The 16,669-nt window shown below is 39.2% G+C and overlaps 1 protein-coding gene across 1 annotated transcript; it reads left to right on the top strand.

Annotated features, from left to right (window-relative positions):
* The first annotated feature begins 272 nt into the window (after nucleotides 1-272).
* Nucleotides 273-15,836, top strand: ano7 (anoctamin 7). Its single transcript, XM_072691829.1, has 24 exons — nucleotides 273-452; nucleotides 2,094-2,244; nucleotides 2,462-2,510; nucleotides 4,120-4,262; nucleotides 4,616-4,723; nucleotides 4,859-4,995; nucleotides 5,257-5,314; nucleotides 6,461-6,571; nucleotides 6,743-6,908; nucleotides 7,447-7,537; nucleotides 7,622-7,718; nucleotides 7,876-8,019; nucleotides 10,044-10,181; nucleotides 10,297-10,395; nucleotides 11,025-11,127; nucleotides 11,212-11,323; nucleotides 11,990-12,044; nucleotides 12,199-12,296; nucleotides 12,382-12,527; nucleotides 12,979-13,184; nucleotides 13,441-13,580; nucleotides 13,778-13,868; nucleotides 14,446-14,565; nucleotides 14,792-15,836. Exons 2-24 carry the CDS (start codon nucleotides 2,149-2,151, stop codon nucleotides 14,936-14,938), a joined length of 2,655 nt encoding a protein of 884 aa, XP_072547930.1. The 5' UTR covers nucleotides 273-452; nucleotides 2,094-2,148; the 3' UTR covers nucleotides 14,939-15,836.
* Nucleotides 15,837-16,669: the final 833 nt, after the last annotated feature.

Genomic DNA, 16,669 nt, shown 5'->3' with positions numbered 1-16,669 from the left:
GAGCAAAGACTGCTACTGTGCTTCGGTCATCTGAATTCTGTCACACATTAGCAGATTTCTGTGTGTGTGTGTGTGTGTGTGTGTGTGTGTGTGTGTGTGTGTGTGTGTGTGTGTAAGACTGTGGCACCAGGAGACTCCTCCTTAACAGCAAACAGGAATAAAACCTCGCCCCTTCCTTTTCTCATAGTGTACGTTCCCCCCCCTTCTTATTAACCACCCTCCTAATCTCTCCTGAGGGGAAGTGTTACACTGAGTGGTGTGTCCTGTAGAAGAGAGAGAGAGAGAGAGAGAGAGAGAGAGAGAGAGAGAGAGGGGTAGAGCATTTTAGGAGTCTCCAGAACCACACACCTACACATCTTTTAAAGATGCAGCTGTGGAAGTGAATCTGAAAGGGAGTAGGAAAGCCCAGTGTCTGACATGCTGAGGTGAAGAAAGGAGAAACTCAACAACAGGTGAGCAGAAATCGAGGGAATGAATAGTCAGTGTTATGGGGATTAGAATGAGTTTATCTAGAAGATGTGTGAGTCTTTGCTCTGGCCACTGAGCTCCAGTATGTGGACAGCCAAACCGCAGCTACACAAAGCTACTAGTCAGCTAGTTTTACACTTGAACTGAGAGAGAGAGAGAGAGAGAGAGAGAGAGAGAGAGAGATAGACTTGTGTGATTTTCCTATCTGTGTTTTAAAAAGGCTCTAGAGTAACACTCTTCCTGAGAGGCTGGCTTCCCCCATACGAGAATTTTATGATCACACCACAGTGGCAAGACATGACAAGACATTACGAGGCATTTAAATAGATCATCATCATTTCAATCAACAAAAACGTCTGCTTGTAAGTCAATGGAAAACACTCTTTCTGTATTTGGACAGTTTCTTCTTTATTTGCATTATCTTCTTATTTTACTGTATGTAGTTTCTTACAGCAGAAATATGAAGCCTGTGTAAAATACCTTGAAAATTTGGCCTGGGCATTGCATATTGGCTTACTATGTAAATATTGACACTTTCTGTATCTGTTTCTGTAACTGATACAGGATGCATTCATGACATCCTAATACAGTGTCCTGAAACTGCTGCATATTATGAATTCTATTTTTCTGTTCTATTATTCTATTTTCTATTATTTAACTTTGAACAGTGCACCACCAGCCCCAGCGTCTACTAAATCTTCCTGAAGGTTTTTTTTTTTTTTTTTTTTTTCTTTTGCAGTCAAACTGATTTACCTTTCTAGCGATTCCCTAAACAGTTGTCTTGGTCTTCCAGATGTCAGCTTGGCCTCCAGCGTTCCTGTTAGCTGGCCATTTGAATAGATCACCATCGTTTGAATCAATAAAACCATCTGCCTGTAGGTCAATGGAAAACTAGCTTTTGGTGTTTGGACAGTTGCTTCTTCATTTGCATCTACGTGTTTTATTATATCCAGTTCCTTACAGCAGAAATGTGAAGCCTGTGTTAAATAGTTTGGCATGAGCATTGCACTGGACTACAATGTCAATACAGGCACCTTCTTTATCTGCATCTGGATCTAAATGTGACACAGAATGCATTAATGACATGCTAATATAGATTTATTTTTTTACTTCTTTATTATTTATTATGAATTCAGTTTTCTTTGAACTAATTAAGCTTTCCAGCCTAAACACATAAAATCTGACAAAAAAATAAAAAATCAAATATTGCATTGCAGACAATATCCAGACGTTCAACATTTAGAAAAGAAATGCAGGTCATGATTTGAGCCATCTTGAAGCACATCAGGTCAGTCCTAAAGGCTTCAGCTGGAATTATACAAACCCAAAAAGAGAGAGAAGAGTGAGTGTGTCTGTGGGAGTTTCCTCTGTATAGGGAATAATGTTTGCTCAGAGGTTCCTACAGGGATTTCGTTCTATTTGTTGTGCCAGACACTGTCACTAATTAGGCCATTTGGATGGAGGTGTTGACTCATCTGCTACTGTACAGATTGTGCTCAAATAACCATATCGCCCGCTGGTGTTTATAATGACAGAAGCTGTCAGTGACCGCTAATGCAGCTGGGATACTGGTATTTAAAGTGCTCGCTTTGGTGGACCTCATTTTCTTCATGATGTGTTTTCAGGGAGCTGTCAGAGCTCCTGAGATCAGAGCTGAAGTGAAAGTGAGGCTGAGGGACTATGATGAAGAAGAAGAGTGAAGTGGAAGACAGTGCCACGCTTATCACCCTCTCTGAGCTCCATGACCCCAACTATGGAACCATGGACGGACATGGAGTAAGTGTGTGTGTGTGTGTGCTATTTAACATTTCCCCTACATTCTGGAAAAAAGTTATGACTTATAAATTATACGTTCCATAGTTATAAAAGGGCAAACAAATGAATTTATTAACGTTTCCTTCTACCTGATTGCATGATATTCTGAATAACACACAATGATGTGTGGCACTAATATACTGTGTGTATTAATAATGATGTGTGGCTATTTCTACAGGTTCCTCAGAAGAAAAGGAATGTGTTTAGTGATGGGGTCACACGTATTGGTGAGTATTATATAAAATAATCTTTTTGTTTGTTTATTCCAGCATAAACATTACACAATATCCAAATTACACAGATCCAAACATTGCATTACCTCATGGACAGGACTGCTTTCCATACTTGAACTGTGTGTGTATATATATATATCTGTGATGTTTTTGTACCTAATCCTAACCAAACCCTAACCCCAACCACAGCCCCACCCATAGCCTCAACCAAGCCCTAACCAAACCCCTAACCTAACCCCAACCATAGCCTCAACCAAGCTCTAACACCTAATCCCTAACCCCAATCATAGCCCTAACCAAGCCCTAAACCTAACCCCAACCATAGCCCTAACCAAGCCCTAAACCTAACCCCAACCATAGCCCTAACCAAGCCCTTAACTTAACCTCAACTATAGCCTTAACCAAGCCCTAAACCTAAGTCCAACCATAGCCCTAACCAAGCCCTTAACCTAACCTCAACTATTGCCTTAACCAAGCCCTAAACCTAAGTCCAACCATAGCCCTAATCAAACCCTAAACCTAAGCCCAACCATAGTCCTAACCCTAACTCTAATCCTGAACCTAACCATAACTTAACCTAACATAATGCCAGGTTTCACTATGTGATTCTAGCCTCAATTCTCAGTCTGTGCTGTTCACTCTAGTCTGCAGACTTTTTGTCAGTCAAAGTCGAGAGTTGGAGAATTGAGTAGTGTGAAAGAGGCCCAGATTTCTGGCCTCCCAATCACGTTTCATACCAGCCAGAGCCTAATAAACATTTGATTTTTTCAACCCGACTCTAAGCATAATCTTGTAGTGTATACTGTTCAGCGACTCAATCTGAATGGGTCTAATCAATAGCCAATGAAAACATGAAAAATGCAGTTTTCAGGCAGTTTTTCTTATTTCTTGTTCTTATTATTGCTTTACATAACTCTAACCCCAACATAATTCTAACCCTAAACTTAACCATAACCCTAAACCTATTCCTAGCCCTAGGCCTAACCCTTACCCTAGCATGAAAAATCCTTGCTTTTTTAAAAATTCTTAAACATTTTATGGCTGATTTGTTTCCCTAGTTTATAAATATCCTGGTTGAGCCTACTTGTCTCAGCTTTGTAATAATAGTTACTGGATGATGGAGTTGATGGACGGGTACATTCAATACAATGTGTGTAAAACACTGATATGACTCACTTCCTCTCCATTAGAGGTCTCTCTGTCAACAGCTAGTTTTACTAATGAATGTGTTATCTTATCAGCAGATCTTTTCCTCTTTCAAAAGAAAAGCCCACCACTTACCACACCTTGGGGTCTCAACACTCTAGAAACTTACAATACTGAACAAGTCCAAAAGTATCCAGACATCCCCAGGCAATTAGTGAATTCAGCTACAATATCTGGCATGATTGTTTAATCATGCATACATAAAAGCATAAAAGCATTACCACCAGAAAAGGATGTGCCATTAGGGCTAAGCTGGAGTGGCCTGACATCACTAATGATCTTGTGATGGAATGCAATCAAATCCTCACAGCAAAATTCCTACAAAACCTAGTGTAAAGCCTGCTAGTTTTGAAAGCTGGTTCATTACCACAGGTTCATTACTTTGTATGTTTATCAGATTTCGTGTTAGTATGGGATGAGCCTGTAAATCCTTTGAAGGAATCTGAACCTGAGGACAAGTCATCAACCCAGGCCATTCACAGAAAGTGGAGGACTGACTTCCTGTCCAAACTGCAGGCTGCTGGACTCCAACAGGAGAAGGTTGGTTTTCGTGGGTTAAAGGTCATCATCTCACATATGTAGACTATCCTCTAATATTACCTTGGCACCACAGTCCACATGATTCTTTCACTTCAGATGGTAGTTCTGTATCCTGTAAAATGCATGTGAAAAGCATGTCCTTTAGGGGTGTCTCAAAGTGTGAATTACACTCTATAACTATAGGGGGAGCCCAGGAGCAAGAAATGCCAATATGCCAAGTTTTATTGTTCTCTTGTCTTACTTCTGGATTCCTGTAAAGCTGCTTTGTGACAATGTCAGATGTATAAGTGCTATACAAATAAATTTGATTTGATTTAATTTAATATTAGATAATATAAGGTCTTTTTTCTCAGAAAGAAGTTGTGCAGGGCAAGATAAAGAAGACCTACATTCTCCTGAGCGCCCCCTGGAGTACCCTGTGCTATTACGCTGAAGAGATCAGCCTCCGGGTGCCACTACAGGTCAATACTGAGGAGAAGCTTTACAGAACATACAGAACAACACACTATACATTCATACAATGAACTGTATTTATAAGAATAAGAATAAGAAACTGTCTAAAGCCACTGCTTCTCTCTGTTGAATCTGCACCCCAGGTTGAGACAAATGAAGATTCCAACTGGTCAGAGAACATCCTGGGCAAGTTACACATCCCTAACATCCTTGCCCAGCAAGTGCCCAACCCCCCACCAGACTACTACACCTGCCAGTTCCACAGTAAAAAGCTGGAGAGGTGCAGTATCACCTGTTTAGAGTCTGTAATGGAGGAGAAGTTGATGACAGATGACTTGAGTTCGCTGTATATATTTTATGATAATTATAGCATTTAGTAGTGTAGAAGTGCAAATAGACAACTGGAAGCGATTAACTAGCATGTAAGTCGCTGTTCACACAGGGTAGTGTTGACACAGAGTACATTTGTCTGTACCAACTCCTCAAAGGTAAACACACTCCTACACACACACCGTTTTCACACCCTCATTTCTGCTTGCAGGTTTCTTGACCATGAAAATCAGGACACTTTTTTCAAGACCACACAGAGACATCAGATCGTGAGTTTGGATGTTTAAAAGTTTTAAAATGGCCCAACAAATCAGCTTTGGCATCAACTAATTCCTTCAGTTTTTGGACATAATGTGTTGCATTAGGTATTGCATAACAGTCTGATAGCTTTCCACAACTGTATATGTTCTCTGTTTCTGTCTGGTCATGCTCTTTTGCACGTAGCATTAGCCTTTCTTTACTAAGATTGAACCTCTGAGGACTACTTACCCAAAACTGCTAATGATGTTAATGTTTGTTTAGTTAATATACCCAATGTCCAAAATCACAATCAAATGGCCAAGACATGTTTGGTCTAAAATTTGTCCCTTGTTTTGTAGTGGAGCTAGAAAGTATAAGAGCTAGAAAAGTAAAAGAGATGTGGAACAGTGGAACTGTGCAAATGTGTTCTCTGGAATGATGGTGCTCCATCCAATACTTGGGGATGAGGTGGGGTGGTGATCATCCAACATCCTGACCTCACTAACACTTATGTCACTAGATGAAATTCTAGAAAGTCCTCATAGCAATGCTACAAAATCTAGTAGAGCCAGTTATTTCAACAAAAGCAGGATAAACTTCTTGATTTCAGAAGAAACAATGAACAGGTGTCCCAATACATATGTCCATATAGTGTGCTTTAACCTTGTAGCAACAGTGCAAAAATGATGAAGCAAACTTCAGACTACAAATATGACTATGTTTGGGCTAAGGGGAATACAGCACTGGGTAAATGTGACTTTTTGGCGAACAATGACTTAAAGTGCTAACAATATTAGCAATACTAGTAATTAGTTGGATCAGTTGAGGTGGATTAGGGTTGGATCCAAAGTCTAGAGGAAGTTGGAGATTATGTTCAGACAGACTAGTTTGGGTTTATACCCAAATATTACCACATACCACATACCACATATTGGGGCTATATGTGGTCTAAAATGATCTTCACTTTGGGCTAAATTTGGACCAAATCATATGGATTAGCCCAATTTTCAACTTCTTTTTAGGCTAAATAAAGTCCACAACGGGCCAAACAGATTTCAGTTCATTTACACAGCATTTTTTAAATTATGTTTGTGCTCTTGATTAACAGATTAGTGGTAAAGTGATCTTTTGACAAAACACTTACTTTTTATACCACTATACTTTTTATACCACAGCTATATGAGATATTATCTAGGACGCCATATGGCGCATTGAAGAGGGGAGAGGTTGGACTAGCCCGGCTGATCAGTGAGAATGCATTCACTGCAGCTTATCCCTTACATGAGGTAAGAGTCTATTGTAAATTCAGGTAAACTATGGGCATGAATTTAAATGATAACAATAACCGATAACCAGGTGTTTTACACTGTGTCACTCCAGGACCAGGATCTGCAGCTGTTTACTTCCAAACACATACCAACTCTTACACTCCTTTTTTTTTGCCCTGTTGCTGTAAGGGTCCGTATCAAATGCCCAAAGGTCCAGCTGATCCGGAATCTCTCAGCACAAGGCAGATCCTGTATCAGTACTGGGCACGTTGGGCCTGCTGGAAGAAGTACCAGCCTCTGCACCACATTCGCGAGTACTTTGGTGAAAAGGTGGCCCTCTACTTTGCCTGGCTGGGTATGCACTGATCTATACGACTCAAAGGACATATACGGCTTAAGACAAAGATAGCATAAATATTGTTTTTAAAGATTACAATATGCCATACAGTGGCAGAAGCCACATAAACAAGACTATGTGAGATTATTTTTCAGCTCAGTGCAGTTGTGCGATGGTTTAGGCACACAAATATGTAGCACAATGCTAACCTTGTACCTAAATCCATCCATTTATTTTTACTTTTGTAGCCGTAGTTTAAAGAAAAGATGCAGCTTCAGATACCAATCTCGGCTGATATACTACATTTGGTTATTTTTGGCCAGACCAGTGCTATCAGTTTGACTGTGGCTGACACTCAAATGTGTGAGGTGTGTTCATTAGCTCCTTAATCCTTATCTTAATGCAAATAATGTTTGACAAGTGTTACCACACCCAATTCTACCTCTAGGCTTTTGCTATCTATATCTTTGAACATCATAAGCGTCTCTCTTTCTCTCTCTGTCTAATTCTCTTTTTCCCTCTCTCTCCCTTTCTCCCTCTCCCTCTCCCTCTTTAGGTTTCTACACAGGGTGGTTACTTCCTGCTGCAGTCGTGGGATTTCTTCTCTCTTTATTTGGAATCTGGCTTATGGTCACTGATGTGCCAGCGTAAGTGACGTTGACATTTTTGGTCTGGTCCAAAGCATACTGTCCTTCTTTTAACTGTGACCTCGCTCCCTGACCTGTCTCTAGGCAGGACATTTGCCATAATGGTGACAACATTGTCATGTGTCCACTCTGCGACATCTGCGGCTACTGGAACCTCTCCAGCATCTGCAACACTTATAGAGTAAGTTTCACAGCAGTGGCACTCACTTCTGACAGTTTATTCCAGTAATGATAACATATCGTCTTATTGCTCACCCCTAATCAGGAAGCTGAGTGTACAGTGAAACGTCAGGGTTCCATATGCTGTAGACATAACCTTGTCTGTTATTGGTCCGCAGGCAGGTTTATTGTTTGACAATGGAGGGACAGTCTTCTTCAGTATTTTCATGTCGCTATGGGCGGTCACCTTCCTGGAGTACTGGAAGCGCACCTGTGCAGTCCTGACCCACAGGTGGGACTGCACTGAGTTTGAGGAGAGTGAGGTAAGAAGAGTATATAAGATAGCTTTAGATCAAGAGTGGCCAAACTTTTATCAAAGAGGGACAGAAAAGGTTTCCTACCAATCCAAAGAGTCCCTTACCCCGGGAAATAAACCCTTTAAAAATGGGTTGTCATGGTTCTATGTAAAGAACCTTTGAAGAACCCATTTTTATGAGCGTGTTCATCACACCGTTCTACAAGCATCCCTGTAGTTATCTCATGACTCTTCAGTTCTGTAGAAATGACAACATCACAAAGGGTGTCAGTGTAGTCTGTCAGTATCTAGCAAGTCTAACTGCACTCTCTGTACAGGAACTATTGACTAAGGAACTATTGTCTTAGGCAGGGAGCTGAATTTAAAGGTGTTACATGGAGTGTTACAGTAGCTTTGTCTATACTGTGAAACAGTAGAGTTTGGGGCACCATTAGACCCACTTTACTGGGGCAGGTGAGCCCAGCCACATGTTGCTGTGCCAAAGTCAGTTTTATCCTGGGTTGCTGGGCAGACCTACAGGACATGGCATTAAATTTACTACACTACACTTCAGCACTACAAAGCACTACAATTCCCATAATGCTCCAGCGTCTTTCCCAAAGCTTGAGCAGCTTATGCTTTTAGTCAGAACCAGTTTATTCTGTTACTAATGACATAGCTTTATATTTTGGTTCTAGTCACTTAGCAACCTACCAAAAATACAAATTAGACCAAAGACTATACATATAAAGCAAAGACATAAATTACGCTAACAAAGGCAGCTAGCACAGACCTTACTATGTTACATTAGCACAAACCTTATCTATGTTAGTTAATAAAAGGGGCATTGATAACACAAGCTTGCAAAATGGTTGTTGTGATGCAACCAATATACCAGTAAACTACTCAAAAGCCTGTGTTATCTGGCTAACATGAGCTGATGAAGCAAAGACAATCACAATTTTACATGTAGTTTTATGCTGCAAAGAAAATATTTCATGCATGTGTGTGACATTAATATTACTTATATTACCATTAATAATAAGACTAATATACTAACAAGAAATAAGAATACTATTATTACAAACATTGTTAGGCTTATTTCACACAAAGTATTCAGTAACTGCACCTCTGTACAAACTGGTGGAGCAATTATTTTGTAATAAAAGTTTGTAGAAATACTTTAGGCCTGCCGGCAGGCCATAACTTTTTTTAGTTGTTAACTAGTAATAACATTAGGCAAACAGAGGGGTACAGCTGTGCCCCTCTAAATTATGTGTGCCCCAGCACAACAAGTAGTGTAGAGACACTCCTGGTAGAGCCTGAACATGGTCTTGATCAACTAAGTAAACTTTGTTGTTGTCCTGTCTTTGATATGTTAGAATTGTCCCTTCTTCGCTTTCATGGGCCACACCTTAGAGTAAGTTCGAATCCTCACCCTGGCAAGCACACCACACTACAATAATAAGAATCCTTGATCAAGACTCCTAACACTGCACTTGTCTACATGTGTAACATGATTCAAATATCAGCTGTCATGCAAAAACCTTGTATTTCTATTTTTATGGTTTTTAGAATAGAATAGAAAGTTAAGAAGATTTTTTCATTCTGCTTTAAAGTTGGAGATACAAGAAATACAGTTGGAGACACAGAAATTCCATTTCTGATACAGATGTGCAAATGCACACAAACGCAGCCTGTCTGGTCCCTGTAGAGAAGTTAAGCCAATAGAAAAGGACTCTCTGGAGCAAATAAACATGAACCTATTGGCACCATGCCTAATGCCATGTGTGGGCTAGAGGGGTATAACCCCCTCCCCCAGCATTGAGCTGTGGAGCAGTGAAATGGTGGCGCTCCATCCAGTATCTTTGGAATGAATCTGGAGTTGGGGATGATCCTGACCTCACTAACGCTCTTGTAGTTGAATGCAATCATATCCTCACAGCAATGCTCCAGCAATGCTTCCCTGGACAGTAGAGACAGTTAATCCAACAATAGCAGAATAAACTCTTTTACCCCGCGTTTATACAACATCCTGCTGTGTAATTCTAGGAAAGGCCAAGGCCAGAGTTTGCCGCCATGGCACCCACAACGATCCGCAATCCAGTGACTGGAGCTGAGGAGCCCCATTTCCCAGAAACCAGCCGCTTCAGACGGATTGTGACTGGCAACACGGTTATCATCATCATGGTAAAACATAATATGACTTGTAATTGATCTCCCTTGATCTTATTCTTGTGGTAACAGGCAGGCATCAGGCAGGCCACATGTATCTGTTTTTAGAGACTGAGCTTTATCTCTGCAGGTTGCTGTTGTTTTGATATTTCTAATAGCAATTATCCTTTACCGGACTATCCTGAGCATCATCATCTACAAATCTCGGAATGCCTTTTTCATATTCTCTGTAAGTATTAAATTCTATATAACTATGTCATGATCTTAATTTAAAATCTTAAAAAAGTTACAATGATATGACAATTTTTAACCACACTGTGAAAGTTTTTTTTGGTTGTTAGAACTAATGAATCCCAGTAAGCTTGGTGTAAAAAACCTGCCATTACAATAAATCAAACAACTTCGATTTGTCAGTGATCTAAATTTGAGTAATTAGTAAGGGTGTAAGAAAATATTGGTCTATTGAAGTATTAGGATATTATGTTTTGCAATACTGTAAAAGCTGTGTCCCAAAAACACAGTATTGGTTATTAAGAAAGTAGTTTAAATGAGTTTGTGTACACTGTTTGTAATCAGTATAGTAGGTACTAAGTAATTATTTATATGTAAGGTTAATAACTGCATAATAACTGCAGTGTAAGGCCTTAATAGAATAAATGAGTTAGAATAAGCATTAGAATAAGCATAATAAGAATAAGCATACCACTTACATGCTCACTTAATTTTTCCCTGTGGATTTCCACTGCAAAATACAACATCCAGATTAAATTCAAATAAATTATAGGATAGGCTTTGTCTTTGCACCTATGCAGTGTTTTATCCCTCAGTTCATTCCTGTGTTTTCTACCTCTTACACAGGCTAGTAGGATAGCAAGTCTGACTGGCTCTGTGCTGAACTTGGTGGTGATTCTGCTGTTGTCGAAAGCCTACACATATCTCGCCCAAATCCTGACCCGCTGGGGTGAGAAAGCACAGAACCCCACATATATTTCAGCTGTGCTTTTTGTTCATGCAGAACCAATTTTTGTTACCTTTCTGCCAACAGAGATGCACCGTACTCAAACCAAATATGAAGACGCCTTCACCCTCAAGGTGTTCATCTTCCAGTTTGTCAACTTCTACTCTTCTCCTGTTTACATTGCGTTTTTCAAGGGCAGGTGGGTATTACAAAACACTGTCCATTCATTATTATTTATTCAACATTGTATAATCATTAGACATTTCTTAATTTTTAGTCTTAGCCATTTGATAGTGTTATTGTTTTGATACACTATATGGACAAAAGTATTGGGGGTATTGCAAAATCATAGTTTTTTCCCAAATCAAGGGTATTAAAAAATGAATGTATCTTATTGTTGGAGTAACTGTCTCTAATGTCCAGAGAAGACTTTCTACTACATTTTGGAGGATTGCTTTAAGGATTTGATTGCATTCAGCACCAAGAGTGTTAGTGTGTTCAGGTGCCATGGTCCCAATATGTTTATCTGCTCCAGAGAGTCCAATTTTGTGGGCAATAATTTTCTACAGGGAGTAGACACACAGCTTGTGTGTGTATTCATACATCTCTGTCAGCAGTAGGTGCAACTTAAAGTAGCTGAATGTATTCATTATAAGGAGTGTCCACAAACTTTTGAACATTTAGTATGGTGTTGATGAGGGTGAGTTCTTCCTTTGTGTTGGTTCCTATCAAGGTTTTTTTGTCTTGCTCTGAGGGAGTCCAGATATCTGGAGATTTCAGTTTTGTGACAATGGACAGAAATCTGACTTAAATCCAGATGAATTCAGTACATAAAATAATACAGATTTAATTTACTGCTTTTAAGGTTCGTCGGATACCCTGGAAATTACTACAAACTTTTTGGGATTCGAAATGAGGATGTAAGTATCTAGCAGTTTGTCTTCCAATCTATCTATCTATCTGTCTCTCTCTGCCTCTCCATCAGTTTGTCTACTTGTCAATCTATCTATCTATCTATCTATCTATCTATCTATCTATCTATGTGCAGCAATCTTGTTGTATTATTTTGTCCAGTGTGGTGCTTCAGGATGTCTTATTGAGCTTGCTCAAGAGCTGTTGGTCATCATGGTGGGCAAACAAGTCATCAACAATGTTCAAGAGTTTATTCTTCCGTAAGTCCAATTTCATCACACAGTAAATCTTTCAGTATTTCTGTCTCAAAATGTCTTGAAACACCCCTTCCTCCACTCTCCCCAGTAAGATTAAGACATGGTGGAACAAGCGGAAGCTTCACCCAACTCAGAGAGAGAAGGGGGCAAACAACCAAGAGAGTGCGGCACCCTGGGAAACAGACTATGAGCTGTTAGAGTGTGAAGGACTGTTTAGTGAATATCTAGAAATGGGTTAGTCCTGAAATCTCACACCTTTACAACACATCTTAACACATTTTCTACATGTAGAAAGAAGGTCTTGTTTTTTTTTTCTATAGAATCAATTTCAGAGGCTTTATGGTTAAACAGAGTCATTACTACTACTATTTTATGTGTGTGTGTAATGCTGGAGGTATTACATAAGTGTGAGCAAAAATTGACCTCTCAGTTAATGACACTGTTACCTAATCTAAGAGATTTATCTTCAGGCCTCGGAACAAAACGAGGTCAGTTAAATGATATCACATGTCATGAGAAATAGTTAGGACAGGTGACTCAAATGATCAGATCAGTTAATTAGCCAGTCCCTTTTCTAGCCTGTCTCAGGCAATGTAGTGTTTGTTCGCTGAAGCAGTGAAGTATGATATGAAAGATCTTCTTACAGCTGGACTTATTAATAAAGTAAGCCTCCTTCTCTTTGCAGTCCTGCAGTTTGGTTTCATTACCATCTTTGTGGCAGCTTGTCCCCTGGCGCCACTCTTTGCCCTGGTGAACAACTGGGTGGAGGTACGTCTGGATGCACAGAAATTTGTTTGTGAATACCGCAGGCCTGTAGCAGAGCGGGCCCAGGACATCGGAATATGGTTCAACATCCTACAGGTCATCACCTATCTGGCTGTGATCAGCAATGTGAGCATTCCTGCTTTATAGTCTTTATAGTTTCAGTTAGACAGCTTATGGGAGTGTAGTTGTAGTGTAGAGTGTAGAAAGAGTCCTGATTGTTCTTTCTATGAAGCTTTGCCACTGTTTGAAACTTTATTTCCTGGGAAATATCGATAGAGATTCTTTACAATGGATTTGTTGTGGCTTTGAAAACTGTAAACATAACCAGTGGACTAGATAATGGCATTGTTTAAGCTTGCTGAACTTCCTCTTCCCTTGCTAGGCTTTCTTGATTGCCTTCACATCTGATTTCCTGCCGCGCCTCTACTACCGCTACACCACCGAAGGAAGCCTGAAAGGCTACATTGATTTTACCCTCTCTGTTGCCCCCAACAACTTCACCCAGAGTCATATGCAGTGCAGGTAAAGAAAAGTGTCTTTACACTTTATTTTGTCTGTGGCTGATGTATCTGGTAGAGGGTTTGTGTTGCCTGACATGATTGTTACTGCTTCATTATAAATATAAAAGCAAGCTATGGAGTGATTTGTGGAGTTGATGAAGGTGGTGTGAATAGCGATGAGCACTCTCATTTACTAAGTATTCTAATGTTCATTTTCAGGTATCGAGGATTCAGAGATGAAAAGGGACATCACACTCCTGAGTACTATAACCTGCTGGCTATTCGGCTAGGTTTCGTTATTATATTTGAGGTAGTCTCACATATGCATCACTAAAATGTAGATATATACAAAGTTTTTTAATTAATACACATGATGAGTAATATTGACTTGGTATAACTTTTGTGAAAATATGTAAACAAGTCCTCTGCTGAGAACACATTCAGAACATTTTAATGCACTATTTCTGTTTATTAGATGAATTTAAAGCAACACTATTCAAAATAATAACATTACATACAGCAATTAGCACTGTGCCGAATCTGGAGTGGCAACAGTAGTGGTGCTACTCTTCCTATTACAAGTCAGTGGAGCATCATCACAATTTTAAAGCTGTTTTAAGGTAAAAATACTACATAGTGTTGCTTTAACAACAAAAACACAACAAAAAAAACTTTATGTGTCATGAACAAAGGTTATGTCACATTTTATACGCTATGTTTTATTTATTTCTACTATGTTAAATTCAATCAATCAATATTGTGCTCTGACATTTGCAAGGAAAATAGCATTTAATTTTATTCACCTATAGAGGATTGGTTCATCTCCAATTCAGAATAGACATCTAATGATTGTTTTGGTGATTGTTTTGGTCATGGTTCCATTTCAGCATGTGGTCTTCCTGATTGGTCGCATGATTGACTGGATGGTTCCAGACATTCCAGAGGAAGTGGAGATAAAGATCAAGAGAGAGCATTACATGGCTAAAAAAGCCTTGGCTGAAAACCAGGTAATATTACTCATGCTTGGATTTTGCTTATTAAAGTCAAAAACTAATAATAAAATTTTTCTTTATGGATTATTTGGTCCCTTCATAATTGATTATAATAAAATATACAAACCAAAAGGCTTGGGGTTTAAAATAACAAAAATGAAATGTTTTTTTCTGACTAAGTTAAACAGTGATGACAAAGCATTAGTTTTCTTACACATTGTTGTTATCTGTTACCATGAAGTCCTTAGAAGAAGCCATTCTGGATGAGTCGTCACGGCCTGCCTCTGAGCTACGTCACCGAGGAAGATCTGCAGCTTCACCTCGCGACACTGACTCTCCTCCTCCAAGTTTGACTCCTGTACCTGAGGACAAAGCCGAGCCGGTATAAGAGCACCTTATGGCTTTGTGGTCTTCATCAAAAAAGGACAGAAGAGCTGCAAGTGTGGCAACTGGGACTTATTCACTCCACAATCACTGACACATGATCTATATCTATCTATCTATCTATCTATCTATCTATATATATATATATATATATATATATATATATATATATATATATATATATAGATAGATATATATATATAGATATAGATATATAGTGATGTCAGTAAAAATGTTACGACATGAAAACCTTTGTCTTTAACATATTTAATAATATCGAGACACATTCAACTGAAAAATTACACAATTTTTTTTTTTATTACAGAATTTCAAAGTTATATAACGTAAGCTAAAAATCATTAAAAAACTATTTTATTTATGCTACTCTGTGTTGAGAAGCAAGATGATGGTCTTTAAAAAAAAAAAAAGATTAAATATCTTAGGAGCATTGTCACTGTCATGCAATTTCTTGCGGGACAGTGACGATACACTTATCAGCCATAACATTAGTACCACATGCCTAATATTAAAATAGGGCCCTCCGCAAGTATCAGTGAGCCACTGATTTTATAACGTCTGTGTCAGTCATGCAGTGTTTACTGCTCTTTCCATATTACTGAACTCTCAAAACAGTGCTGATATGTGCAGAAAGCTGCTAAATGGCACACTGTTGAATGTTCTATTATCACTGCTATGAAATATGAATCATATTGATTGATCATCGTAACAATACCAGTTTAACCACTTAACAAAGCTGGTACACTGCAAGGGTCACAAGGGTCACAAAAGTGTGTATGTATATTTGCAGGACTTTACACAATCCAAAGATGCTGGCATATACAGTTGCGTATATTGCAATACAGTGATCAGAAAACCTAAACAATTAAAAAAAGCGTATGGAATCAGCTTGTGTTTCGTCTGTGTTTGATTCATTGTAAAATACATTTAATTGACTATGGCTCAGTTTTATAAAAGCCTTAGATAAGATAAGATAAGATAAGATAAGATAAGATAAGATAAGATAGTCCTTTATTAGTCCCGCAGTGGGGAAATTCCCAGTGTAACAGCAGAAAGGGATAGCAAGACACTCAGTTACAAAAATTTAGATAAATAATTTACACTATATACACACAATATAGATAAGAATTAAAAGAGCAATAACAATATTATTTACAGCAAATGACTCTTAATTGCACATGGGGGGGGGGGGGATATTGCACATAGTATTCCCTGAACATGAACATGTGTGTGTAGTTAAGTGTGTGTGTATGTGGTCCGCTGGGAGCAGTGTTGGTTGTGCAGTCTGACGGCAGCAGGAAGGAAGGACCTGCGATACCGCTCCTTCACACACTTGGGGTGAAGCAGCCTGTCGCTAAAGGAGCTGCCCAGTGCTGCCAGAGTCTCATGCATGGGATGGGAGCTGTTCTCCAGCATGGATGCCAGCTTGGCTGTCATCCTCCTGTCTCCCACCACCTGCACTGGGTCTAAGAAGCACCCCAGGACAGAGCTGGCCCTCTTTATGAGTTTGTCCAGTCTCTTCTTATCTGCCGTATAAGAAGTAGTAACTTTAGTACTAGTTAGTACAGTCTACTAACCAAAGTAGGGACCGCGGACCAAAACATGTCACTGGAGGAATGCTGTTCTGTGTATATGTGTATTTGGTAAGGATAACAATAATGTTCTTCAGGATCTTTACATATTTATTTAAGAGCTGGCTGCAGAGCTAGGCCGCCTT

The sequence above is a fragment of the Salminus brasiliensis genome, chromosome 11, assembly GCF_030463535.1.
Source record: "Salminus brasiliensis chromosome 11, fSalBra1.hap2, whole genome shotgun sequence".
NCBI lineage: Eukaryota > Metazoa > Chordata > Actinopteri > Characiformes > Bryconidae > Salminus > Salminus brasiliensis.
This window is presented reverse-complemented; position numbering and strand designations above follow the sequence as displayed.